A 27,928-nucleotide genomic window follows, 5' to 3' on the forward strand; every position below is an offset into this window, starting at 1 on the left:
AGGGGCTTCGAGATCATTTAATTATAGAGCTTATGTGGAAAATGGGGTCCGCAACAGCATGGCCGGGGGGAAGGGGAGGGTGGGGGGGGGGGGGAGTCTAAATTCTTGGTTGATAGTGGGCCTGGACTACAGAAGACACCTCGTTGAGGAATCTAGGTTCTTGGCTGATGGTGGGCCTGGACAACAGAAGACACCTCACTGACTAGAGAGGAGGGGGGAGAAGGAGGATAAACTAAACTAGGTCGGCCTCCAGTCAATATCAGAAAATAAGGAACCCCCTGTGAAGGGTTCAGAGACCTAGTTTATGTGTATGGTAACTGCTCAATTTTAACAGTGTTTGCCAAAATGAGAAAGAAAAATTTCTTTCTAGAGTCCCCTCACTCACTGGGGTTTCCCCACGGTGACATGCTTCATCATTGGGGTTTTCCAGTTCTCTATGAAAAGGGGCGTGCTGCGACTAGCGGACTACGCAGGAGCACTATTGTTGTGACAGGCTATGTGTGGTGCAAAGTGTGGTGATGGTGGAGTGGGTGTGTGATTACAAATACCGTGCTAGTGGGCCTCAACAATGTATTCTGCTCCTAGTTTGGTATATTAAAAAGGGGTGACACTGTTATCTGGCCTTAAGTTAGGGCTAGATCAGTGTTCAGTGGTCGACATGTTTCAAGCTCCCCCAAGCTTTTCATCAGGACCATACAGGGTCCAGGCCTGTATTTTCCACTCCTATATTTAAATAAATAAATACATTTGTCTCAATACAATATCTTTACGCTGTTAATTAATAAACATGCGTATTGCATACATACGATTTTGTATCTTATTTGTGCATCTGAAAAAGAGAATGACACTTGGTTAGTGGCAAAACATCCCCCTTCAAGAGTAAGGGGATCACACATATAGCTCTTATTTGTCTAAGGCGTGAGTGTGCCTTATGCACCATACCGGTGCGTGCAGACTCTATAATCATTGCAGAAATACAGCTGAAGTGAAAAAAAGTGTTTTGGTGAATTCACACACATACATAACATAAGACTTAATTGACTATAGACATGACACACTACGTATATATACACATACACATAACGATCTTTCATGGCAAAAGAGCATAGTTACATGTATAGGTGCTAATTTGCACTTCATGGTCTCAGGCAAGGGCAGGATCACCTCGTGGAAACATTGCTGTAGGGTTTTTAAAGTCATGATTAAATCAGCGATTTTTCAGGGATTAGCGTTTTACTCAGAGAATACGCATTATCAAATGAGGAGTCTAAACCCCCCATACAATGTGTCAGAACTATTTCCTGACGCTTGATTTTTAAAGTACTTACTTCCTATTGGTAAACCCGCTCGGTATTACCTATTCGATCCTCACCCGACCGCATACTGACATTGAATGCGTGTGCCGGCGTATTCGGAGTCCTCGCGCTTCCGGGTACAGAATGCTCATAGCTAGAGCGTCCCGAGTGCGGCGGCCATCTTGAGTGAGTGTTTTGCCCCCAGTTCATTACCAGAACTGGGGGAATAATCAAGGAAACCAAGGAAAACCTTTTTTAGGGAGAGGCCGCCCAAACCAACGAGCAAAAAACAAACCCAACCAGGCTGTACAATGGGCAGAACCAGTGGTGACAACAGGACGCCACACACGGAGCAAGGGACCACCGGAGCCAACTACGAGCAACAATCCGATCTAGTGGTCAATTTGTCCTCCATAACCCTGACTAATATCCAGATACAAGTGTTAAACAAGGGTTTAGGTTTTGTACCAACCCCGACCACAGACAAGTTCAGACTTTGCTGTGAATTGAAAGAGTTCCTGAGAAAAATCAAACTCCAGGTATTTTTCAAAGATAAAAAAGCAGAAGAAAGACCACAGAGTGACACGGGATTACAAAGAAAGTCAAATTTTGTTCCACCAATCCAAAGTCTACCAGTTGAAATACTGGCTTTTGAAAAAGCAGTAATGAAGGAAGTACAAGGGTTAGACACACAAACAGTGAAAGTCTTCCACAACACCAGCAAGGCAGAGCTAGCAGCAATACAAGAACTATCTAAAAATGACCAAATCACTATCAAACCAGCCGACAAAGGCGGGGCGATAGTCCTACAGGACACTGCTGACTACAGAAGGGAATGCCTGCGCCTTTTAGGAGAGAAACGAAACTACATCAAACTCAATGAAGACCCCACAGAACGATTACGGGTCTCGATTGCCTATCTAACTGAAGAATGCCAGGCCAATGACTGGTTAAGCAAAAAAGAAATAGACTTTCTGACCAATAAAAAACCAGTGACACCATATTTCTATACAATCCCCAAAATCCATAAGAGACTTGAAAACCCGCCAGGAAGACCGATAGTCTCAGGGATAGGTTCTATCTTAGAACCCTTGTCACAATTCGCTGATGCCTTTTTAAGACCTCTGGTCCAGAGCACTGATACCTACCTAAGGGACACTAAGGACGTACTCTGCCTCTTGAAAGATCTAAACTTTGACCCCACATCCAGCATTCTCATCAGTCTGGATGTGGAGAGTCTTTATACAAGTCTGCCACATACAGAGACCTTGCAAATATTGGAAGAAGTACTGTTCGAAAATGAGTGGAAATACCACACCCCACGACATGTGGTAATGCAATGCTGCCAATTAGCACTATCTGAAAACTTCTTCCGCTTTGAGACTACACTATACAAACAACAACATGGGACCAGCATGGGCAGCACATTTGCGCCGAGCATAGCGGGCCTGTATGTCCATCAGTTGGAGAAAACTAAGATTCTGAATGAGAGAAACCCCTACAAACATCACATACTTGAATGGAAACGTTACATAGATGACGTGTTTTTAATCTGGCAAGGTACAGAAGAAGAAGCGAATTCTATTTTGACATGGCTAAACACGCAAGATCCCTTCTTAAACTTCACGTGCTCTATGAGCAGGACCAATCTAGTGTTCCTAGATCTGAACATATATGCTGATTCAGGTAAACTCACTACAACAACCCACTTCAAGGAGACATCTCGCAACTGTCTTTTAGCATATGACAGTTTTCATCCTCGCCACCTCAAACAGAACCTTCCCTTTGGTCAATTCTTGCGACTACGTAGGAATTGCAGTCACAAAGAGGATTACATGATCCAAGCAGAAGACTTGAGTAACAAACTAGAAAGTAGGAAGTATCCAAAAAAACTGATAAAAGACGCAAAAAAACGGGCAGGAAATAACAACAGAGATGCCCTGTTGGAACCAAAAGAAAAATCTGAATCAGACAATTCCAGACCAATCTGCATCACGACATTTAACCAAGTGTCAGACACAGTGGCCAAGATAGTCAAAAAACACTGGCCTATGGTCAATAGTGGTGGTCTGACAATACCCACCCCTATGTTTAGCCACCGTCGAGGGAAGAACCTGAAAGACTTTCTGGTCCACACTCGCCCTATAGTTTCAAACCCTACAATAAGAACCCAACCACTACCAACAGGACATTTCCCCTGCAGCAACTGCAGTGTTTGTCATTCGACCTCAGTAACAAAAACCGTTATTTTCAATAATAATATGAAGTGGGAACTAAGAGGTTTTTCGAATTGCAACACCAGTGGAGTGGTATACCTAATAACATGCACTTGCAACCTACATTATGTAGGTATGACCACTAGAAAGGTCAGCACCCGCATAGTGGAACACAGGAGCAACATCCGGTGTAAACGTTCCACTACCCGGATGACAAACCACTTCATCGAGCAAAATCATACACCCAATGATTTAACCTGCGTGGTTTTGGAGACAGTGCAAAACAAAGACAATCTGGACCATATTCTCCATGAACGTGAGCAAAGATGGGTGTTTAAGCTACACACGGACACCCTGGGGCTCAACGATGATATTCCCTGGGGCGCATTCAGAAAATAATGAGGTCCTTATAAAATACTGTTGTACTAAACCATAGAGATCTCTTTGTATCTCATCCTTCGTAAACCACCATCACGATGGTTGATGATACTAAGGAAAACCTCAATTCTCATAATGATAAGTGACACCATCAAATAATAACAAACAAAGACCAATAATCTCATTTTATGAATTTTACTATGTTCAGACCTAACATAGGTAATAATTAACAACTTTTCGTTTTTTAACAAAAATCGTCCTAAATACCATCAAAGGGAAGCAAACTGTCTGGACCCTCGTGTAAAATCATACTCCGTATATATCTCCCTGTATGAGAGGCATATGAGGCAATTTTATCAGAAACTCGCGCTCAGCGTGCAAAACACTCACTCAAGATGGCCGCCGCACTCGGGACGCTCTAGCTATGAGCATTCTGCACCCGAAAGCGCGAGGACTCCAAATACACCGGCACACGCATTCAATGTCAGTATGCGGTCGGATGAGGATCGAATAGGTAATACCGAGCGGGTTTACCAATAGGAAGTAAGTACTTTAAAAATCAAGCGTCAGGACATAGTTCTGACACATTGTATGGGGGGTTTAGACTCCTCATTTGATAATGCGTATTCTCGGAGTAAAACGCTAATCCCTGAAAAATCGCTGATTTAATCATGACTTTAAAACCCCTACAGCAATGTTTCCACGAGGTGATCCTGCCCCCGCCTGAGACCATGAAGTGCAAATTAGCACCTATACATGTAACTATGCTCTTTTGCCATGAAAGATCGTTATGTGTATGTGTATATATACGTAGTGTGTCATGTCTATAGTCACATTAAGTCCTATGTTATGTATGTGTGTGAATTCACCAAAACACATTTTTTCACTTCAGCTGTATTTCTGCACTGATTTGAGAGTCTGCACGCACCGGTATGGTGCATAAGGCACACTCACGCCTTAGACAAATAAGAGCTATATGTGTGATCCCCTTACTCTTGAAGGGGGATGTTTTGCCACTAACTAAGTGTCATTCTCTTTTTCAGATGCACCAATAAGATACAAAATCGTATGTATGCAATACGCATGTTTATTAATTAACAGCGTAAAGATATTGTATTGAGACAAATTTATTTATTTATTTAAATATAGGAGTGGAAAATACAGGGCTGGACCCTGTATGGTCCTGATGAAAAGCTTGGGGGAGCTTGAAACATGTCGACCACTGAACACTGATCTAGCCCTAACTTAAGGCCAGATAACAGTGTCACCCCTTTTTAATATACCAAACTAGGAGCAGAATAAATTGTTGAGGCCCACTAGCACGGTATTTTTAATCACACACCCACTCCACCATCACCACACTTTGCACCACACATAGCCTGTCACAACAATAGTGCTCCTGCGTAGTCCGCTAGTCGCAGCACGCCCCTTTTCGTAGAGAACTGGGAAGCCCCAATGATGAAGCATGTCACCGTGGGGAAACCCCGGTGAGTGAGGGGACTCTAGAAAGAAATTTTTCTTTCTCATTTTGGCAAACACTGTTAAAATTTAGCAGTTACCATACACATAAACTAGGTCTCTGAACCCTTCACAGGGGGTTCCTTATTTTCTGACACCTCACTGACACCATATTGTTGGACAGGCCTCGTGAAGGGCTGGCTCCCTCCCCGCATGACAGAGCCTGGACACCGGCTCTCCCGGTGCCACCAGAAGAACGACCCCGGCGACCCACAGAAGCAACCCGCAACCCGTCCCCTACGGGCCACCTACTCCCGGACATCTCTGTATCACTGGCCCGGGCCCCCGCCAGCACCATTGCCCGGCCCAGCCGCCATCTTGGACACTGCACCACGAGGCCGCGTGGCCTCAGCTCGACCCCAACCCTGGGCCTGGCCAGGCACCGACATCTGACTGCCTCCTGGGAAACGACCTCGAGAGTTCCCCGTGGGCGGCCGTGGAGAGAAGAGAGCACCTGGGGATGTTGGGCCTCCCGGACTGGGCGTGCGTAACAACCCGGTCCATGGCCGCCCGTGCCATCCCTAGACCCGAAGAACCCGAATGGCCAGCACCTCCTCCCCCGATCACCACAGAGGAAGGCACCCTCAGTGCCGATCCCCCAGAGCAAACCCCAGAAGGGCCCACTCCGCTCCAAGATCTTCCAGAACTGGCTCAGTGGCGTCAAGAGGGTGGACCCACCCAGAAACAATTCCGGCAGTAGCAGAAGACCTGTCCTTCCCTCGAGGGACTCCGACAGCAAGCACTCGCCCAGAGCGCGGGAGACCCCGCCGGGGCCCACTGGATCTATTGGGACAATGACCTACTATACAGCGAGCAAAGAATTGCCGAATTGGGGGCCAGTCGAGTGCTGGTCGTGCCCCTCCGCTTCAGAGACTTCCTTTTGAACTTGGCACACGATGTCCCCCTTGCTGGGCACTTGGGGCAAGACAAAACGTATAACCGCCTGGTAACACACTTTTACTGGCCCAAAATGCGAAATGACGTCTCCAACCACTGCCGGGAATGCCCCACCTGCCAGGCCAGCGGGAAGAGCGGCAGAAAAATCAAAGCACCCCTGCAACCATTCCCCGTCGTAACCACCCCGTTCGAACGGGTGGGAATAGACATTGTGGGGCCCCTGGACCCCCGAACAGCACAAGGGCATCGATTCATCCTGGTCCTGGTGGACCACGCCACCCGCTATCCCGAGGCCATTCCTCTTCGGACTGTAACAGCACCAGTGGTAGGCCGAGCCCTGATGGGGATCTTCTCCCGAGTAGGATTTCCCCGGGAAGTCGTCAGCGACAGAGGCACAAACTTTATCTCCAAATATATGAAATCTCTCTGGCAGCAGTGCGGGGTTACGTACCGGTTCACAACCCCCTATCACCCGCAAGGAAACGGACTAGTCGAGCGGTTTAACCGCACTCTCAAGGGGATGATCATGGGGCTGGAGGAGCCCCTACGTCGCCAGTGGGACGTGCTGCTCCCGTGCCTCCTCTTCGCCTACCGAGAAGTCCCCCAGAAATCCCTCGGCTTCAGCCCCTTCGAGCTCCTGTACGGACACCCTGTCCGGGGGCCCCTCAGCCTGGTCAAAGAAGAATGGGAAATGGCCCCCCAGAAGACCCCTCCGGACGTGTATAAGTACCTCCTGGCCCTCCGCAACCAGACCCGGCGATTCAGGAAACTCGCTAAAGCCAATCTCGAGGCCAGTCAGGAGGACATGAAGAAATGGTACGATCAACATGCCTCCTCTATTGAGTTCGAGCCTGGTCAGCAAGTATGGGTAATGTCTCCCATCGAACCTTGTGCCTTGCAGGACAAATGGACAGGACCCTTCAAGGTGGTCGAGCGCAAGGGCCCTGTCACCTATCTAATCGACATGGAGTCCCCCCGGAACCCCCTCCGGGTCCTTCACGCCAACAAACTCAAACCACACTTCGTACGCTCGGAGCTCAGCCTACTGATGGCCACAGATAGTGGGGCAGAGGAAGACTCCGAGCCCCTCCCTGACCTACTGAGGACCCGTGAGAAAGATGGCTCGGTGGACGGGGTCCGACTCTCCGACGCCCTGACCCCGGAGCAGCGCCAAGACTGTCGGGCCCTCCTGCTGCAATTTGCAAACCTGTTCTCCCTCACCCCCGGGGTCACCCCCTGGTGCCTTCACGACGTGGACACTGGGGACAGTCCCCCTATCCGACACAGGCGTACCGAGTGCCAAATCGGGTGCGCGCCTGCATCCAAGAGGAAGTCTCCAAAATGCTAACACTCTGAGTCATCGAGCCATCCGACAGCCCCTGGGCCAGCCCAGTCGTACTGGTCCCCAAAGCTGCTGCCCCGGGCACCACCCCCGAGCTCCGATTCTGCGTCGACTATCGGGGCCTGAATGCTGTCACCCGAACCGACGCTCACCCCATTCCCCGAGCAGATGAACTGGTTGACCGCATGGGGGCTGCCCGCTACCTGAGCATCTTCGATCTGACAGCGGGCTACTGGCAGATCGGCCTCACCCCCAGAGCCCAAGAACGATCCGCCTTCTCTACCCCGGATGGTCACTACCATTTCAAAGTGATGCCATTCGGCATGAAAAACGCCCCCGCCACTTTCCAACGACTTGTGAACCAGGTATTGGCGGGCCTCGAAGAATTCAGTGCCGCCTACCTGGACGATATCGCTGTGTACAGCCGCCACTGGACAGATCACCTTCACCACCTCCGAGAAGTCCTGCACGCCCTCCAACAGGCCGGCCTCACCATCAAGTGCCAAATTGGCTAGGGGTCCGTGACCTACCTCGGGCACCAAGTGGGGAGCGGTCTGGTGGCCCCTCTCCAGCTCAAGATCGCTGCCATCCAGTCCTGGCAGCCACCCGTCACCCAAACCGAGGTCCGAGCCTTCTTGGGGCTCACCGGATACTACAGGCGGTTTGTGAAGGACTATGGCAGCATTGTGGGGCCCCTCACGGAACTCACATCCAAGAAACACCCCAAAACCGTCAATTGGACCCCGGACTGTCAAGCGGCCTTCGAGAAACTGAAGGCCGCCATGTGCACCGCCCCTGTGCTCTAGGCCCCCGACTACAGCCGTGAGTTCATCGTCCAGACGGATGCCTCAGACCATGGCATTGGGGCAGTCCTCTCCCAACTAAACACCGAGGGAGTCGACCACCCAGTGGCCTTCATCAGCCGACGCCTGCTGGCCTGAGAACAGCGCTGGAGCACCATCGAGCAGGAGGCCTTTGCACTAGTATGGGCCCTCAAGAAGCTCCGGCCCTACCTCTTCGGCACCCACTTCCGGGTACAAACAGATCATCGACCCCTGCAATGGTTGATGCAGATGCGGGGGGAGAATCCCAAACTGTTGCGATGGTCCATCTCCCTGCAGGGGATGGACTTCACTGTGGAGCATCGTCCAGGCCAGGACCACGCCAACGCGGACGGCCTGTCACGCTTTTTCCGCCTCGACGAGGAGAGTCCCCAAGAGGATGGGTGACTCTCCCCGCCTTCAGCTGGGGGGGACGCATGTTGGACAGGCCTCGTGAAGGGCTCGCTCCCTCCCCGCATGACAGAGCCTGGACACCGGCTCTCCCGGTGCCACCAGAAGAACGACCCCGGCGACCCACAGAAGCAACCCGCAACCCGTCCCCTACGGGCCACCTACTCCCGGACATCTCTGTATCACTGGCCCGGGCCCCCGCCAGCACCATTGCCCGGCCCAGCCGCCATCTTGGACACTGCACCACGAGGCCGCGTGGCCTCAGCTCGACCCCAACCCTGGGCCTGGCCAGGCCCCGACATCCCGGCACCACCAACCACCCAGGAGGTGAACGGACCACTTGGCAGGTCAATGGGAGAGAGGAGTGTCGATGGCTCTCCCCCGCCAGGTGCCGATCACCCCCAGCCTCCCCGGGCGCTGGCTCCACCCCCCTGCTGGGTGTCTGGACTCCCTCATCCTGGACCTTCCGACCTCCAAGAGCGAGGGTCCGGACATCAAAGGGGGCCAGACCTATAACTGGGGCAGCTCCAGAGCAGGAAGGCAGTTGTATCCCGGAGTCGAGAGACACCTAGAAGAACTCATCCTTGATAGACTGCTGGCGCTGCCGCAGCCCTGCCTTGTGAACCATCGCCCTGCCTGCTGGCGCTGCCGCGGCATTCTGCAACCTTCCTCCTCGTCGGGACCTGCTGGCGCTGCCGCGGCCCTCTGCAACCTACATCGTCGTCGGGACCTGCTGGCGCTGCCGCGGCCCTCTGCAACCTCCATCGTCTTCGGGACCTGCTGGCGCTGCCGCGGCCCTCTGCAACCTACATCGTCGTCGGGACCTGCTGGCGCTGCCGCGGCCCTCTGCAACCTCCATCGTCTTCGGGACCTGCTGGCGCTGCCGCGGCCCTCCTCAAGTGAGACTTGCCAACCGAGCCTGCTGGCGCTGCCGCGGCCCGACCTTCCAGAACTCCGAGCTCGAGGATTGTGAGCTATTCATCAGACCACCTCAATACCAGAAGGGTATCAAGACTGTCCCGCTACCCCCTTTTCCTTCCAGAGACTAGAATTGAGAGGACCCTCGTGTCCCGATCTCCCTGTACCGTGATATTTTGCTTCGAGAACTGCATATAAAAAGCCTTAACCTTAACCTTGTGTGGTGTCCATCTGTGGGGGGGAAGTTACTTGTCTGTACGATCGCTGGAGACGGCCCTCACCGGAGGCCTCTCCCCTTGTCCTCGGCCGACCCTGCAGGTCCCCGTCTAACACATATGATCCTTTTTCCGCCCTCCATCAGGCTCAGTAGCCTTCCCCAGTACCATGTGTGAAACATTCAAAGTCACCTTACGGGGTGAGATTATCTGCTATCAGACTGGCGTCAAGAGGAGACATCAGCAGACTATATTCAATTTGGAGGCCCATGTGTTGGAACTGGAGGGCCCACAGCTGCTCCCCCAGTCGCCGACCTCCCTTTCTAACCTGCTGTATTCTTAGGAGAGGCCTAGACAGCTAGATGAGGTCAAACAGGCTTTGAGAGTGATCCAGAGCTGCATCAACAAATAGGGCAAAATACCAATCAAACGCTAAATTGATTATGCTCAAATGTGTGGCCGCAGAAAACGACAGCAGACATTGAGATGGAGAAGGGACCTTACTCAGAGGGTATGACGCCATAGCTCAAGAATTTGCTTCATACTACACAGAACAACAGTCATGTGATGACATGCACATTTTATTAGGGACCTCTCTACTAGCAGCTTGGACCCGGTGGAGAGAGCCTCTTTAAAGAACCCCATCATGGAGGAAGAGCTTTTCTTAGCATTGGGACAGCTGAATGCTAGGAGGCCCGGGGGCCCAATGGGATCCCTGCGGAGTTCTTCAGACTGTTCACCAGTATATTAATCCCACACTTGACAGGTATGTTGACAGAGGCAGTGACACAGGGGTTCCTGCTTGCAGATCTCCACATCGCAGAGATAGTGGTCATTCATAAACCAGGGTGACCAAGGGAGTGGTGCTCATTCTACTGCCCGATCTCCTTAATAAATATAGAAGTGAAAGTATTGGCCTAGATCCTTGGCAAACCACCTAATAACAGTTATTAGCTCACTCGTGTCACAAGACCAATCCGGCTTCATGCTGAAACGGGCGGCAACACAATATAAGGAGGGTTTTCAATGCCTTGGCTTATACTGGCAAGCTGCAGGGTCCACTAGCATTGTTCTTGGAAGACTTCAAAGAAACCTATTGATTTCATTTGATGGGACTACATGTTCCTTTTGATGGAGCAACTTAATTTGGCCCTAGGTTCTGCCAGTATGTCAAATTCCTGTACACAGAAGTGGGAGATCACATCAGGATTTAGAGGGCCACTTCCAAAGTCTTTACAATCGTCAAAGTACTCAACAGTGATGTCTCCTCTCCGTCCTTCTCTTCCCGCTAGCTATAGGACTCCGGTGCTATCGGTTAGGAACAATGTTCAAATTATGGGATTTGAATGGACACCTGGAGTAGAAGACAGGATGACATTAGACGCGGATGATGTGCTGGTGTATCTGACTTACGTGAAGTGGTCCGGTCCACGCAATCCTGTACCTGAGGAAGGCCAGAAGAACACTGAACTTGCGATCTGAGGTCGGTGAAGACCCCTGGAAGAACTGAACATGCTCTCTCTTAAACGCAGGACATAAACTGGACTCCAAGGGCCATAAGGCTGTCCTTCTGTTAAAGGAACATAACCAGATACAAGAGACCTTTTACTGCATCTGCCCAACTGACAAGTGACTACTGGACCCAGCAGATTGGTCTCTGTGCCTACCCTGAAGTTCTGGTGTCTTCAGAAGTGTGTTTCTGTCATGGATTGGGACTTAAGTCAAAAGGTAAAATCTTTGACTAGGATGAACCTAGTTTGTGTATCTGTCCCACGCTGTGTCGAGATCAGTGCGAAATTGCACCTCGGGCCCAGACTATGGCGACCATTGACACTTTACATTTCTTGATGCTATTCCAACTTAAAAGATACAAATGTATATATCTCTGGTTCCCCTTACTGGGGTTTTGTCATTCTTGGGTCATTTTGTTTGTTAAATATTTTTATTTTATTTAGGATTTTTATTGTTTTGTATTTAGATTTTATTACTGTTTTGGTACTGCATAAACACTTTACACATTACTCCAAGTTAAGCCTGCCTGCTCTATGCCATAGTTACCAGAGGTTTGAGCTCAGGGTACTTTAGTGAGTTTGAGGGTTCACCACAACAAGGGTAGTGAATATTCCTTGTTGCGGGCAGTCAATGTCCTCAAATATTCAAATTTTTAGAAGCTGTAAAGGACTATTGTCAAACATACACACACACACACACACACACTCACACTCACTCTATCTCTCGATATCCAACAGCACCAAGCCAATCTTCCAGGCCAGTACCGGATGAAAAAGCTTTGAGACAAAGCCATAAGGATGCAGGGACCTTGAATTGGAATTTCCCGCAATGTAGCACAAGGGTCAAGCCAAATCTCACTGCTTCAAGAAGAATCTAAAGATAGTCTGATCTCTACAGTTGCATCACATTGTTACCATCATCTTTTAAACGGAGGCCAACTGAAGCCTACGGCCACGCCAACTTGAAGAGCACTTTAATATTGATCCTCTTAAAACTGATTGGCTAATATATGTTTGATTATCCAGGTCTACTTGAAAAGATAAACTGACACAACTGAAGAGACAAATAAAGTCAGCAAAACTCGTATTGGATACATTTAGCACTACAAAGGGGCAGCAAGGTGTCACTAAAGCTTATCCCAAGACTGAAAAAAGTTACTCAGACATTTTGAAGATGCTGCAAAATCTTGAGCCCCTCTAAAATGTAAATGTATGTTGGCTTCTTATCTCATTGTGTTACATTATTCAATAATACAGTTGGATTATTTTATCTGAAAGGGGTTGCTTGTACAATGAGCAGAGCTAATGTTTTAACCTGAAAATAAACACATCTCCAAGGTCACGGACCACAACGCAACACTAATATTTATTTTAAATATCAATCCCTGCATGGTAAAAAACCACAAATCTATTACAGATTCAAGCCCCTGGAAATGGAGCAGTTGTTTGAGATACAGTCAATGTGCCTAAGAAACAGTATACATTACTCAGCATCGTAAATCTGGTACTCTACGGACCTCATTTACTATATTTTGACGCACAACAGCGCAGTAAGCCTTCCTGCTGTGCTGCTGTGTGCCAAAATAAAAGGGCAGGAATGTGCTGTATCTGCAAGTTATGGCCCATTCCAGTCCTTCTTTACTGCACTGGTGCATAAACAGCATTTGTGCATCAACGCAGACACCCTTGCTCCATGGTGCAGGGATGCCTGCGTTGTGGGGATAGATATTCCTCTTTCTTTGCTTGCGGCAGAATGGAGCGTGCATAGAAAGAGGAAAAAAAGAGTAGAAATAAAAGTATTTGTCCTCATTGCACCACTTCTACACCTCCCCTGGGGAGGCGTAGGATTCCGACGCATCTCCAGGTTTACAAAATGTTGTACATCTGGGAATGTGTCAAGTTCCATGGATATTGCTGAGGACCATCCACAGCAACACCCACGGAATGCCCATTTCACGCAGAGTAATGCCTGAAAAGGGCCCATATTTACAAGGCCATGACATGTATCGCCGGGTGACATTATGTGGGCTTGTAAATATGGGCAAGCCCATTGCACTGCCAGTGCGTCAATAAAGGTAAATGAGGCCCTATGCATTTAAGCATCTTCAGTCATGTTCAAGGGACGTCAAATTCCATGGCACCAGATCATATGCATTTATCTTTGAAATTAGACCACATCACTTGTGGCCCCATCTGTGCCCAAGCCTAGTTCACAGCAAGTGCTGCTAGCATCCCTTGCACCAGTTTCTCTTCTTTTTAGATACCCTACTGATTTCTGTGGATACAAATATTTTTTAGACATTTTTGTAATGCACAATATACCCCAGGAATATCAACACGCTTCAGTGGAGTTCATATTACAACAACACTCTTTCCCTCTTGAGTGATGAAAACTTGCAGTATATTTTGCAAAGCCATATGATTTTCTGAGGTCGTGCTTCGGATAAACGATACATTCTGGATATCACCAGATGGGTGTGTTTTCAAGAAAGAGAGGGTGCGGTGAGTCTGGCTTGATATGCAGCATTTGAGTCTTAAGAGGGTTGTTTAATATTATAAGGTAGTACATTCTGCTGATTTTGGGCTCGCCTATAAATGAGCTGCCTCCCAAGGTCGTTTTGTGGAATTTGGGAAAGGAAAGGGTGAGGGTGTAGACACTTATGGATAAGCAGATCTATTTTTATGGTGAGCTTTTCTCCTACGTAGAAGGCCTGTTTAGTGTATAAAGCTTCCTGAATGAAATCTAGAGATCTGAAAGTCAAGTGTAATTTTATGGTAATCCACTGGAGTAGAAGAGATCGGTTGCAAGCCTGTGACTGACGGACTAACGATTCCACTGGTACTACAGTAAATAACATGTACTTGTTAAATATTCCACTCCTGTAGCTTTATGCATCAGGACATTGCCGAAGATGACTGGCCTACAGGCGTGGCAGCTGTGATGTGAAGTGCTGATTGAACAATAAATGTTATTCTAACAAGACCAAGAGGGACATCTACTGTATACCGTCTACAGAAAATATGCAGCATTCTTCCATGGCCTAGTGGCCTAATTTACAATTGTCTATCTGTAAATGCCGTTGAAATGTTTAATTGGCCCTACCAGTACGAGCACGCAATTCTAAAGATGGGTGTAAACCAACAATTAACCCAGCATGTGATCTAGGGGCCTTAGCCATTTTTCTTGGTAAATAAATACTGTAGACAACCATTGCTTAAGTGAATGAATAATAGTTAGTGTCATTAAAAAACAGGAAACACAGAGAAACTCAGCCTTTGGATAGAAGGTTCACATGTCGTCAAAGCCAGACGATTCCCTATACTCAGGTGTCCGATCAATATAATGAACTTTTGGGCTGGTGGTGTGAACACACACAAATAATTATTTGGTGAATCATAAAATCGATTGCACATTGGCTATGTTAAGGTCGAATCAGTCTTACCTTAGATGACTGACTTAACTCATAACCTTTGTTTCTTAGAAGACTATTTGTTACCAGACTAGGCCAGGTCTTTGAGATATCAATAAAATGCCCCAACTCAATAATATGATACTTCACTTTAATAGTCTGAGATAGAGACCCATTTAAAACGTGGAACGGCTGAGTTTGGCCTTCCTGGCTGTATTTTTCGCTCAAGAAAGTACCACTGCGCCCTGTGTTTTGTGGTTCCTCTGATTTTTATTCTGGATCTACAACATCCCTCTGAGTGATAAGGACCCTTTACTACAAAACAGTCTTGCTTACGGAGTGTGGCACTGCCCAATCACAGTCAGAGTCTCTGGGAGGAGACTAGAGGAAAACACATTCATGCTTTTTACCAATGCATGTTTGTCAAACACGTCAATGCTCTCAAAAACAGATTTATGAGGTGACTTTGCCTAAACTGCAGGTACCTACAGATGTCTCAGGTTATAGGTTACTGCTTCTTCAAGGTAGGCCTCTCTGTAAAGTATTTGTTAGGGGCCCTGAATCTTCAAGAGGGTGCCCTATGTGAGTCTACCAAAGAAGGTTATGGTGTTCCTCAGGAATCCGAGTCAGAACACAAGGGAATCAAAACCAACCCAACCAGATAGGTTCAAAGTTGGGGATCCAAATATTGGATTATAATTCCCTCACACACCCAGTTGGGTGTCATACTTCATCATTTGGGCTGCTCCTCATCGGGTCGGCGTTGCAATGCCCGACGGGCTCCTTATAGTAGGGGCACTTTAGCGGAGACCTTTTTCCAATAGCTGTAAGCTGAAGTGGAGGTGTGAGGGCATTATAATCCAATATTTGGATCCCCAACTTTGAGCCAAACTGGGCGGGTTGGTTTTGATTCCCTTGTGTTCTGACTCAGATTCCTGAGGAACAGCATAACCTTTTTTTGTAGGCTTGCATGGGGCCCTTATGCTGGATCTCTAAAAAATAAAAAAGCCCCCCGGGCCCTTCTTTGTGTATTGCCCTATGCGAGTCACACACTTCCAGGAGGAGACATCTCAACCTCAATCCTGCATGAAGGACTCAAAGAAGTCCAATACTGCTATCAAATACCAGCGAACCAACGCCAAAGCCTAGCAGCTAGACTTCTGATCCTTTAGCACCTACAAGCATGGCACTTGCTCAATAAAGGAGCCATACCAGAAACTTTAAGGCAGATATCAGTGCATGTGACACTGAATTAATTTGTGCCTGTAACAATGGTAACATTTGGTGAGCCAAGGATGATATTGGCTGTAATTTGGAATCCAGTTCCTTCAGTACTGGCGGCACACCTTGTGAAGTCGCCAGATTTGGCTGCAGAACCGTTAAGAGCCCCAGTGTTAGCACAGGAGGTATCACTAAATTGCCCTAAATATGAGCTCAAATGTACTTTACTGCTGCTACTGGAATTAGGCCTGAAGGGCACAACTAGGAAGAACCAAATGTTAGAGCTAAGTGGCAACGTAGTGGTCAACTGCAAAAGCAAGATCATACGGTTGTCGATATCTTTAATGAAGAGGTAATTTAGGGAGCTAGCCTTGAAAATTCAGTTTATTTAGAGTTTGACGGACAGGATGCTCCACCAGAAATCCTGCTCAGTACCCTGTCTGCCAATTCTCAGTTAGCTCGCTCTATTCATAGCCTGGCACACCATCATGTTTCTTTCCCAAAAGCCTCCGCTGGCTCTACTGTGGAAATCTTGCACTGTTGATGTGACTTTCATTGGGTAGTCCATCAAACTACCTCAGCAGGTCCAGCCTATAAAGACATTCAGATGTACTTTTTTTCCGGTTTAGGAATGCCAGGGAAAGCCTGGAAGTCTGGAAAAGGAAAACTGCCGGCATGTCATAGAATTGTATTTTCAAAAACAAAATTCACCTTTGATAGTTTGTTTTTGAAAAACAGATTACTTTATTGTGTGGGAGCGCTGAACATGCAAACGAAAGCATTAGTGCCTTTGTAGGAGGCAGCGTTGTGATGGGACCTCAGAAGGCACAGAGATCTCTGCTCTAAATGTGGCAGGCGGTAGTCTGCTCGACTCATCCCTTCACTGCTCTGCTAGCATGAAGTAGCATGAAGTAGAGCCCGCTAAGAGCTAAAAAAAAAAGCCCCTAAATCGTCTTTCCTAAATTATTCAAACAAAACAGATCCATGCAGCAAAGTAAGCAGTTAGCGGACCCTAACTTATAGAGAAGGGCATAGGTTACATATAAGAATGACTATGACCTAGCTGGTAAAGACAGTGTGGGAAGGGATCTGAAACTTGTAGAACCAGCAGTCTTTAACCCTTTCGATGCTGATGACGAGCTCAGCTCGTCATCACCCACGGGTGTCGTGTGCTGATGACGAGCTGAGCTCGTCATAACTGCAGCAAAAGAGCAATTTGCAGCACAGGGGAAAAATCCCCGCAGCAGCCAACACTGACTTTTGAGACACAAGTTGGCAGCCCAGGGAATGCTTATATAGAGGAGAGCTCAGGGAAAATCTCCTTTCAAAGGACTGTGCAATCACCAAGGGCTCTATAGAGCACAAACACCTCACTCAGCCAGAAGAGGGCTAAGTAATCTTATGGATATAAAACTACATATAAATTTAGTAAGGAACATTAGTAACAAGGAAAGTTTAGGCAATAGAAGTTGAGAATGTGAGGGGCCTTTGAATTACTGGGCATGCATGTTAGTAGAATAGGAAAGGAAGTCTGAGGTACGCGCCCTTGAGTGGCCTAATGTAATTGGACATCTCATTGATAGGAAGAAGCTGACTGGAAGATAAGGGTAACTGCAGCCATAGTGCTCCCAACGCATCTATTGACACATCCAGCTCTTCAAGAAGTGATTATATGTCAAGAGCAAAGGTCCTTAATGTGTGAAAACAATTTTCATTCCTACTCTCCCACCAGCCATAGTGATTAAAAGTTACCATGGAAACAGAACTGTAACCCGTTGCATTCTACCATGCAATGTTATTGCAAAAGCCAATTTAATTGCTTTTCACTATTGTTTTTAGATGAGTACGCAAACAATATGAGGATTGTATGAAAGGGGAAAGTGCTTTAAGTAAATGAGAATAACATCTTTGGTGTTTGACTACCTCATTTGTATATGAACCGTGAGTGAGACGGTTTGATCCAGTTAAGGAAATGGTTGCAATCATAGACACAGTGTTTTGCTTGTAGGTTGACTTTGAAGAGCTTTTCATGAGTGTTTTATATTGTATTGTTGCAGTGTTAAAGTTGCCCTCTGTGGGTTGGTAAGACTGTGGGGAGGTGTGCCTCTACTCCCTGAATAATCTGCTTTGTGGCAAGCGCTAGCTGTCACAGTTTTGGGCTCTGGTGAGGTTACCGTTATCTGTCTGGACATGCGTAGATATGCAGTGGATTCAAAATCTTCATGAAGGGGTGTTTGTTTCAAATGAAGCACATGGTTATTTTCTTTTTTATGAACTCAAATTTGCCGTAGGTATTATGTATATCTGAGTCGATTGATGTGGAGGAGTGCGTTGCTTGATATTCTGCAAAACTAGATATGGGGCTATTTAGATATGAAAAAAACAATGTTAATAGCACTTTTTGTTCTGAGGTGGATACGCTAGATTAGGAATTCGGTCAATGGAGTACAGAATAGGTAGGATCTTCTGACGGATTTCACCATTTTAGCACCAGGCTATCTTGAGCCTCAATGTTAGGTGCAGCTTGTGAAAGCACTAATTTAGGCTTTCATTACTGCTGAACTGAACACTCTTAGCTAGCTGTGGAGCGGGCAGGTAGAATAAGTAAGAAGACCAAATGATAATTTTGTTAATGACTGATATTAACCTATAAAGTGGATTCCAAGGATCATGTGGGATGCAGTAATACATGGGTAAAGTTCGCTGCTCATTTTCTAACGGAAGTCATGACTCCTAAAGGTAGGAAGGAAATGTATTCTGAAATAAAAAAAAATGGTCAAATGCTTCCACCTTTTCACCTTTCTAGTCTAGACAGATTACTAAGGCTTCAACTTAGGTGGTGCTAAGACTTTAAACTTGCACAGTTAGTCTCCATTCTTGACATGACAGAGGTATTTTCTTAGCCTTCAGTTGCATGAAAATTGGAATACCTGATCGCCTACTTGTTATTTATGTTCGGGACATTTAGATTTCTCAAAAGACAGATACATGTGTATTGGATTTTATGAGTTGATACCTGTTTTTACTGCCTGTGTTATTTTTTTTTTCTTGGTCAATTAGAAGACTGAAAAATAAAACGGAAATCTCAGTTTGAGATCTGGATTTCTGACCTCTTTGAATGTTGAAGATTACAAGACGTTTTCTTGATTCTGGAGACCTTGGCTTGCATACAATTATATCCTTATTTTAATCATTCAACTACTTTTTCTGGTATCTGAGTGTTAGCATAATTGGGGTAGAATTGTAGAAGCCAATAGCTTCACTATATGTGTACTGCCTTGTTTCCATGGTAATTAGTGCTAACTATTGCAGTTAGATAGTCGGAAACAGGATGTTTACACACACTTGATTTATGCCCTCTTGCAAGGTGCTATTTTCTTTTGTTTCCAAGTCGGGGTCGCACCCATGAGGAGCTCTCTTGCACAAGATTATCACAATATCGGTGTGAGGAATTTTTCTTTGGGAATAAACCATGCCTTCAAGCAAACCCAACCTTCCCACTTCCGTTGGCAACCCTGTTGCGCTTCTGATGAGTGTTGTTTCTCAATTTTCCGCAGCCATATGACACTTTACTATGTTTGCAAACGCTTAGAACAATGTTTCTCGCCTACACCTGCCTGCTCACCAAATGAAGTTCTCAATTACTCAAGGTTCCTGGTCCTTCCAAGCCTAGTACACATGAGCTAATGGGACCGACTACGCCCACGCGATGTCAGGGATTCCTTCTGCATTGTGGAGGATAATCTAAATGAGAGAATAATTTTCACTTAAACGCTTTCAGTATTTCCCTGCTGGTCTCTGTGATTGCTTCCCAAACATTGAATGACACGCTACTCCACACCTGCGCTGTGACGGTCCTTAGGATGTAGATCGATCCGGAAATAAACACATAATGGTGCCCTTCAGTTTACCACCTATACACAAGTATTATAGCGGATATGTAATGCAGTTATTCACTAGCTTCACATTTACTCCCACGATCAAGCACTACTGGGAGGGTTACTTTTCTTACACATTTCCCACCAAGTCCGTCGTTGTTTCAGTTCTACTATGACATTTAGAAGTAGAGAAAGAGGGACTGTCTTTAAATGTGCACCACATGCTGATAGACCCACTACCCAAACTATATAACTGGGTAGAACAAGTCACACAGGCAAAATAACAAAACAATCAAAGTTTGGAAGTGACTGCCCCTTTTGTCATGCTGCTTCTTCTGTTTCTAACATCAGTTTGATTATGACAATGCTGGTGTGAAGGACCTAGAGAGGACACGTGCCGCTTCAGACCTTCACAAATGCCATGTCTACCATATGTTTGTTTATGACTGCAGTTATTCTTAATTTCTTCCTTCTACCGGTCTTCAGCACTTGATCCTTTACTCCACCTGAGGCTCCTGCTGAAGATAACGAGATATTAAACAAATCCTGATGCATCAGTGATGCTACAAGAATTTCATTCTCTTTGGTTGGACGTAGTGGTGGGGTATGCAACTCCACTCTCCAGCACCAGAAAACAATACAACTTTGTTTCTAAACTGCAATTCTGAAGATAGTTTGCAACTTTCAACTGCTGAATGAATAGCTTCTGTTTAGGGAGGAAAATAGCTATAGACCACTGTCAAGCTGTAGGATTACGGACACTGAGGCTCGTCATGCAGTCATATCCAACCTCTGGCTGCCCTGGGCAGCAACAAAATCACATGTTGTGTTTGTGTCTTTGGTGCTTCCTGGCTTTCGGCCACGAAATATAATTTTTCTGCCACCTCTGTGACAGAGCTGATGTTTGAGAAGGTGCTGCCTCTGACGAAAGCTCCTCCAACACTGAGAACATTTGTGAGGTTTCTCTCCAGAGTGGATTTTCAGGTGGGTCTTAAGGTTACCCTTTTGGCTGAACTTTCGCCCACAACGATGGCAGGAAAACTGTGAATCTGTCCCATGGATCTGGCTGTGCACTTTAAGCTTTGCCTGGTCCGAAAATATTTTGTCGCAAACTCCACAGGAAAAAGATCGCTCCCGGGTGTGCGATCTGTGATGTGCCTTCAGTGTTCCATTCTGGGCAAAGCTCTTCCCGCATAATGTGCAAGTATATGGCTTCTCCCCAGTGTGAATTCTCTGATGTACCCGGAGATTGCCTTTTTGTATGAAACCCTTTCCACACTGGGGGCAAAAATAGGACTTTTCACCTGTGTGTATTTTGTAGTGCATTCTAACAGATTGTTCACATGTGAAATGCTTTCCACATTCAGAACAGCCATATGGCTTCAACCCCAAGTGTGTCCTTTCATGTGTGATAAGGGAGATCTTCTGGCAGAATCCTCGACCGCACTCATTACATCTGAAAGGCTTTTCTGGTAGGTGTGTCTTCTGGTGGACAGTAAGATTGCCTTTCTGGTTAAATCTTTTTCCACACTGATCACATTCATGGGTTTTTTCTCCTTTGAGAACTCGCCTGTACTGTGCTGAAGGAAACAAGGGGTTGAAGATATTCTCAAATTTAATTTGGGAACGAGGTCTTCCTCGTCGTATCACATGCTGTGGTTTCGGGATATGCTTGTTCTTCAGAAAGGTCTCACATTCAAGACAGGTGCAGGGACTCCCCAGAATGGGACTGGCCTGGTGTTGAGCAAACCTCGCAAGTTGGAGTAAATAGTTATCCCCCTGATTAGGTTCACCTAACATGATTCCGCCACCAACAGCCTCTTCTTTTACTGGATTATATAGAAATGCTTCTGCAACAATAAATTGTAATATCTTCTTACTGTCACCGTCCATTTCTGGATAGGGATAGGAGCCATGTCTAGCATGAATGATAAGGTGTTTCTTAAGGTTGCCCTTGAGATTGAATTGCCTCCCACACAAATGGCATGAAAAAGGGAACCCATTTCCATGGATCTTGTTGTGTTCAGCAAGCTTCTCCTTCTCATCAAACCGTACCTCACATATTCTACATGCAAATGACCTCTGTCTGGTGTGGGACTTCAGATGGGTGACCAGAGTTCCCTTTTGGGTAAATCCTTTGCCACACAGTGTGCACACATGTGGCCTCTCTCCTGTATGTATTCTCAGGTGAGTGCTAAGATTACCTTTCTGAATAAATCCTTTTCCACACTGAGTGCAGAAATATGACTTTTCACCAGTGTGAATCTTCTGGTGCAGTCTGACAGACTGCTCACAGGTAAAATGCTTCCCACATTCTGTGCAGGTGAAGGGTTTCAAGCCAAGATGAGACCTCTGATGTGTTGTCAGGTTGATTTTTTGGCTGAATCGTTTACCACAATCACCACATGCAAACGGTTTCTCCCCCGTATGAATTTTTTGATGCACATGAAGATTGCCTTTCTGGTTAAATCGCTTCCCACATTTGCTACATGCATGGGGTTTAACCCCCATGAGGATTTGCTGGTATTTCGTTGGATGATATGTTGGGTCTAACGCGTCTACATTCTTTACAGTTTGACCTTTCTTCCTACCTCGCCGCTTTTTCAGTGGTAGTTTCAAAGTTTTATCATCGCTGAAGGACAGTGTACAATGGGGACAACTGCATGATCTTCCCAAGGCTAGGTTCTCCCAGTGCTCCTTGGCATTCTGCAGTCGAACAAAATCATTTTCACCTAGATAGAGATTTTCGTGCAGCTTCTGCTGGACCTGCAACTGTTCCATTTCTGGTTTGCAGTCAAACCCTGCTGTGACCAGCAACTGCAAAATTTCATCATTTCCATTTTCCAGAACAGTTTCTTCTGGCTCCTGCTTTACAAGATGCACCAGCTCGTCACCGTTGACTACTGGAACTGCTGCGAAAAAAGGAAAAAGAGGTTTGAAATGAACATTTTCCATTATGACTGGGATTCAGAGCTCACATAATCCAGGATGCGCTTATATATTTATACAGTGAAATCTATAATCATAGTGAGATGCTTTCATCAATCATCCAGTCTTTATAAGATTGCATTATTTTGGGAAGTGTCATTCAGAATATTTGACAATGTCATTACTTGCGGACATGGAAGAAAAAAGTCTTATCAATTTAGACTTTTCGGTATAGCTTGGAACACAGCATACATGTTGAAAGACCCAGCGAGGATGATTTGGTATGAATGGGGGTTCTTAGGACATGTATCCTGGTAAACTTACCTATTTCCATCAGTCACAACAGTGTGCATCTTCTCTGCAAGCCCGTTTTGGATGAAGGGACTGAAGTAGCACGTTCATTAACCTAACATGCTTTCAATAAAATGTAACAGTCCAGGTGCAACCTTATCATTTCAAATTGACGACAGGGAGGTGCCAGTAAATAGGTAGCACTACGTCACAACTAAGAATATAACTACTTTCAAGAAGGTAAGCTCAAATGTTAGCATTAAGCTAGGCTAAGGCAATTTATTCAATGTAATATAATTCAAGGCTAGGGTCAGGAGTAGGGTGAGGCTAAGGTGTAAAGGAAAGTTACAGTTAACATTAGGGTTACATTACATTACTTATTATTTTATCACTAGTAAATTAAGATAAATTAAAGGGTTAGGGTAGGCTTAGGGTTAGGTTAAGATTACTTATAAATGTCAGTAGCTCCACAACAAACACTGGCATAAGGGGTAAAGGACATCTATTAGAGCTACGGTTGGTATTTCAATTTTGTTAATTTTAACTATTTAGTATAATTCAACATAACTAATTTTGATGTAATTTAAGGTAGAGTTTACATCTGGATTGGTATTAGCAGAAAGCTATGGTAAATTAAATGTTATTTAATGTTTTTTTAATACAATGTAAGTAGTGGCATGTGACATGAAATATGTACCTTTCCATCTAATGGTGATCAAAGTACTGGCTCCGACATAGTGGTTGGTTGAGATAGTGGACATCAAAGTTGACACAGGTCCTGGGTGTAAAGATCAGCGAGTTGTAGGAGGGGACGGACGAAAGGTGTTCCTTTGCAATACAGTTATGAGCAAAGGTAAGCAGATTGGTAATTTGGGTGCTGTGGCCAAGTCAGACCATAGACTGAAATTGGTCGATATATCAATTTTTATCAATATCCAAAGTTTTCCTCAGTCCAAAAAGGATTGAAACATATGTTAAATAGGTCATACCTAGCTATTTGCGGCAGGTCCAGAACCCAATGAACTATTTGCAAGAATAACGACTTGTAACATACAAGTTACAAAAAGACCTCTGCAACAAATGTATAAACCCACTCAATTACCATTTGAAATATGAACACGTGACCTGCAAGTTGCGTGCAGTGCTGTGCAGAATATGTATTAATACTGCTATTAAACTGTAAGATTATTGCTAGCGATCCTGTGAAAAAAACAAGTATGCATTTAAGGGCCAGCTTTGGGTAATGAGAGTGCTGGACTTGGCCCTTGTTGCAGGGTCATCCCTGAACTTTTTGCCATCCTCCTGTATTTTGTCTGACCTGTTTTTGTTGGTTTTATGACTCTGGGCACTTACCACTGCTGATCAGTGCTTAAGTGTATATGCCCTCCCTATTGTAAATTGATGTATGAATTAGTGATTCCATGATTGGCCAATTTGGTTTACTGGTCAGACCTTAGTGCAGTGCACGGAGTGCCCAGGGCTTGTAAACCAAATGTTGCTAGTGGGCTTGCAGCACTGGTTGTGCCACCCACAGAAGCAGCCTGTAAACGTGTGTCTAATGCCTGCCATTGCAGAGCCTGTGTGCAGTCTGGTACTGCCATGCTGACTGGGCACGTGCACCCACTTGTCAGTCCCTAAACCTTCCCCTTTCTTCATATCAGACACCCCTATGGTAGGTCCAAGGACAGGGTGCATTGTAAGTATAAGGTAGGACAAGCCCTGAGGTGTGTGGCATGTCCTAATAGTGAATTACAGCCATTTTTGTTTTTCAATATTGCAAGGCTGCCTGTTCTCCATAGGCCAGAATGGGCAGTAAAATTATTAAATCTAATAATCCTAACTGACTCAGAGAACATGGTAGAAATTCGAGTTTAGTATGCCTGAACTCAGAACGATAAAATACATCTTTTAGTGAAGTTGGTTTTAACATTCTGTGTTTGAAAATACCACTTTTAGAAAGTAGGTATTTTCTTGTCTAACCTTCCAAGCCTGCCTCTGCTAGGTTGTGTATTCCCTGTCTGGAGTTCCGAGTGACAGGGCTGGGGGATTCCAGGAGACAGGGTGAGTTGGCCCAGTGGTGAATAGAGAGATCTGCATCTAGATGGGAGGGAGGAGTTGCACCTGGGACCTGAATAGGACAGTGCCTGCCCCCCACAGTCCTGGCTCCACCCCCTGTGGTGCGTCTGATGTCTCTGCCCTGCACTGTGAAAGGAGAGAAGGAATCATGTCAACAAAGTGCTCCAGGGCTGTGCTTTCCCTCCACAGTGCTGGCTCTACATCCTGTGGGGTGTCTGCACTGTGAAAGGAAAGAAGGAGTCATGTAAACAGAGTGCTTCAGAACTGGTTTGGACTGGGAAAAGGCCCCTCTGCCCTCAGAGGACAAAGGATTTTGGGGTATAAATATTGGGACCCTGATCCCAGGAAATTAGATAAAATTTGGACAAAAAGAAGAAACCTTTGCTGAGGAGAGGAACCTGAAGAAACTGAGGAGAGACTATCCCTAAACTGAAGTGTTGCTTAGGGGATTGGCCTGCAGTGGTGGTCTGACTGCCAAAGAGAGGCAAAAGGGACTTTGTGTGCTTTCATCAACTTGTAAGGATCTCCAAGGGCTTGGAATAGAGCTTGCCTCCTGCTGAAGTCTCAGGGACAAAAGACTTCAAACCCCAGCTCCCCAGATTTCCTTGGGAAGTGAATGCTGCAGTTTTGGGCCTTCTGAGGGACTGCGTGTCGCAAGGAGCTGGAAGCGCAACTCAAGAGGAAGAAGCGTGTCGCCGTCGCAGCCGCCACATCTCTGAACAAGGGTGTCCCTGTGGTAGCTGAGGCATTGCACCGCATCGAGAGAGGCGTCTCGCATTGAAGAAGTGTGTCGCCGTCGCAGCCCTAGCATTTCTGAACAAGGATGCCGCTGCTGTAGCCGACACATTGCACCGCATCAAGAGAAGTGTCTCGCACCGAAGAAGAAGTGTGTCGCCTTCGCAGCCTCTGTGGTCTCATTTCTGAACAAGGATGTCGCCGCTGTATCCACAGAGCAGCGTGCCGCCGTCGGAGCCGCTGTTGTCGCATCTCTGAACAAGGGTGTCGCCGCTGCAGTTGCCACATCAGCGGAAGAGTCTCGCATCGAGGGAGAAAAGTATCACCACCAAAGCCGCTGACGTTGCATTTCTGAACAAGGGTGTCACTGCTGCAGCTGACGCATCGAGCCGAGACTTCTCGCAACATCGGAGAAGCGTGCCGCATCTGGAATATCCTCACGTCTTATTTCTTCGCACCAGAACTTTGCCGCATTTCCATCACTGCAACACTTTTGTTGTGGAAGCGCAACGCATTGTAAGGTACATTGACGCAAAGTGTTGCATCTTAAGAACTGAACAGAACTAAGCTAAAACGTCAATCTTAAGTATAGTATTGTGGATATTTGTTGTTTATGGTCTTGTGTTAAATCTATATAAAGAATACTTATTATGATACAAAACCTGGGTGGTGTCCATCTGTAGTGTTGTCACTTGGTTACGGGATGTGGACACAAATGCTTTACACACTGCCTCGGAGATAAGCCTGTCCGCTCGTGCTAAGCTACCAAGGGGGTGAGCAGGGGTTATTTTAGGAGTGTTACCCCTTACTCTGACTAGAGGCAAGGGTCCTTACTTGTCACAAGTACCTACCTGTGCCAACTAGAGACCCCCAAATCTAACAGAGAGCCTCTGAGGGCTGGTTAAGGATCTGTTTGGTGCTTTAACTAACTGCTGAAATACGGTCCACCCGCCAGTATCATGCGGAAACTAACTCTGGTCTACCATTTCCAAGACAGCAGAGTCTCTGGGACCAGAACTCACGACAGGAATACAAGGTAGAGCCTTGTGACACAGCTCAATCCCATAAACTGCAGGATAGTAAAACAATAATTATTAGAACTAATGTTTAAATACAATATACACGTTGACAAAGATACAAAAGCCCCCTTGCTCAAGAAACCAACAAAAAAACATCAATCCACATCCATACTAATAATATAAAGAGACAGCCTAAAACTTTGAGGCGGGTAAACTCAAAAAGTACAGCACCAATCACAACACCCAATACAGCGTTGGAAAGGGCAGTTGCAGCAGAAGGACATAGGCTATGCAGACGCCCACCATATACATTTAAAGATCTGCAAGATAGATACAATATAGAAGCAAGGCAATTTTTTAAATTTCTGCAGATTAGGAGTTTTCTCCTGCCAAAGAAAGGTGGTGTATTGGGATTCAGGCGCAATGTTATAATGGAAATTATTCAGAAAGGAGCGAATTGCACAATTAAAAGATTGTATGCTGAATTGATGAAAGTAAAGCAAGATGACCATCAAAAGTGGAGTGAAAAATGGAGGGATAATCTTACAATTAGTTCTGAAAGCTTTGGTATCTCTCTAGAAATGGGGAAATCATTACTATGTGCTGCACCATTACAGGCTCAACACTATAAAACGCTTTACCACCTGTATTATACACCGGCTAAAATAGCTCAATGGGGAGGGTTAGTGGGTATTACATGCTATAGGTGTGGAAGCTCGGATGCCGACTTAGAACACGTATTTGCTTTATGCCCCCGCTTAGATTTATTTAAAAAGGAAATCGAATGTTTTATAAACAAAATTGTAGAAAGCGAAATTGTTCTAACCCCAGGAACCATTCTACTAGGA

General features: G+C 46.1%; 1 protein-coding gene and 1 long non-coding RNA gene across 3 annotated transcripts in view; both read right to left on the reverse strand.

Moving 5' to 3' along the window:
• Positions 1–12,869: 12,869 nt before the first annotated feature.
• LOC147685080 (uncharacterized) lies at positions 12,870–18,229 on the reverse strand. Its single transcript, XR_015300674.1, has 2 exons — positions 17,406–18,229; positions 12,870–17,273 (listed from the first exon to the last, which is right to left on the reverse strand). It is a non-coding gene; the product is annotated as an uncharacterized LOC147685080 (long non-coding RNA).
• Positions 18,230–18,412: 183 nt separating this feature from the next.
• Positions 18,413–27,928, reverse strand: part of LOC147685081 (uncharacterized) — a 277,204-nt gene continuing 267,688 nt past the window's right edge. Inside the window, exon 9 of one of the 2 annotated variants that reach the window (XM_086940956.1) lies at positions 18,413–22,940. In XM_086940956.1, the coding sequence (XP_086797082.1) occupies positions 20,803–22,940 (2,138 nt within the window). In that variant the 3' untranslated portion in view covers positions 18,413–20,802. Of the gene's footprint in view, positions 22,944–27,928 lie in introns of both variants that reach the window. The other variant, XM_086940955.1, reaches the window with a different exon arrangement.

This window comes from Lissotriton vulgaris, chromosome 10 (assembly GCF_964263255.1).
Source record: "Lissotriton vulgaris chromosome 10, aLisVul1.2, whole genome shotgun sequence".
In the NCBI taxonomy this organism is placed as follows: Eukaryota; Metazoa; Chordata; class Amphibia; order Caudata; family Salamandridae; genus Lissotriton; species Lissotriton vulgaris.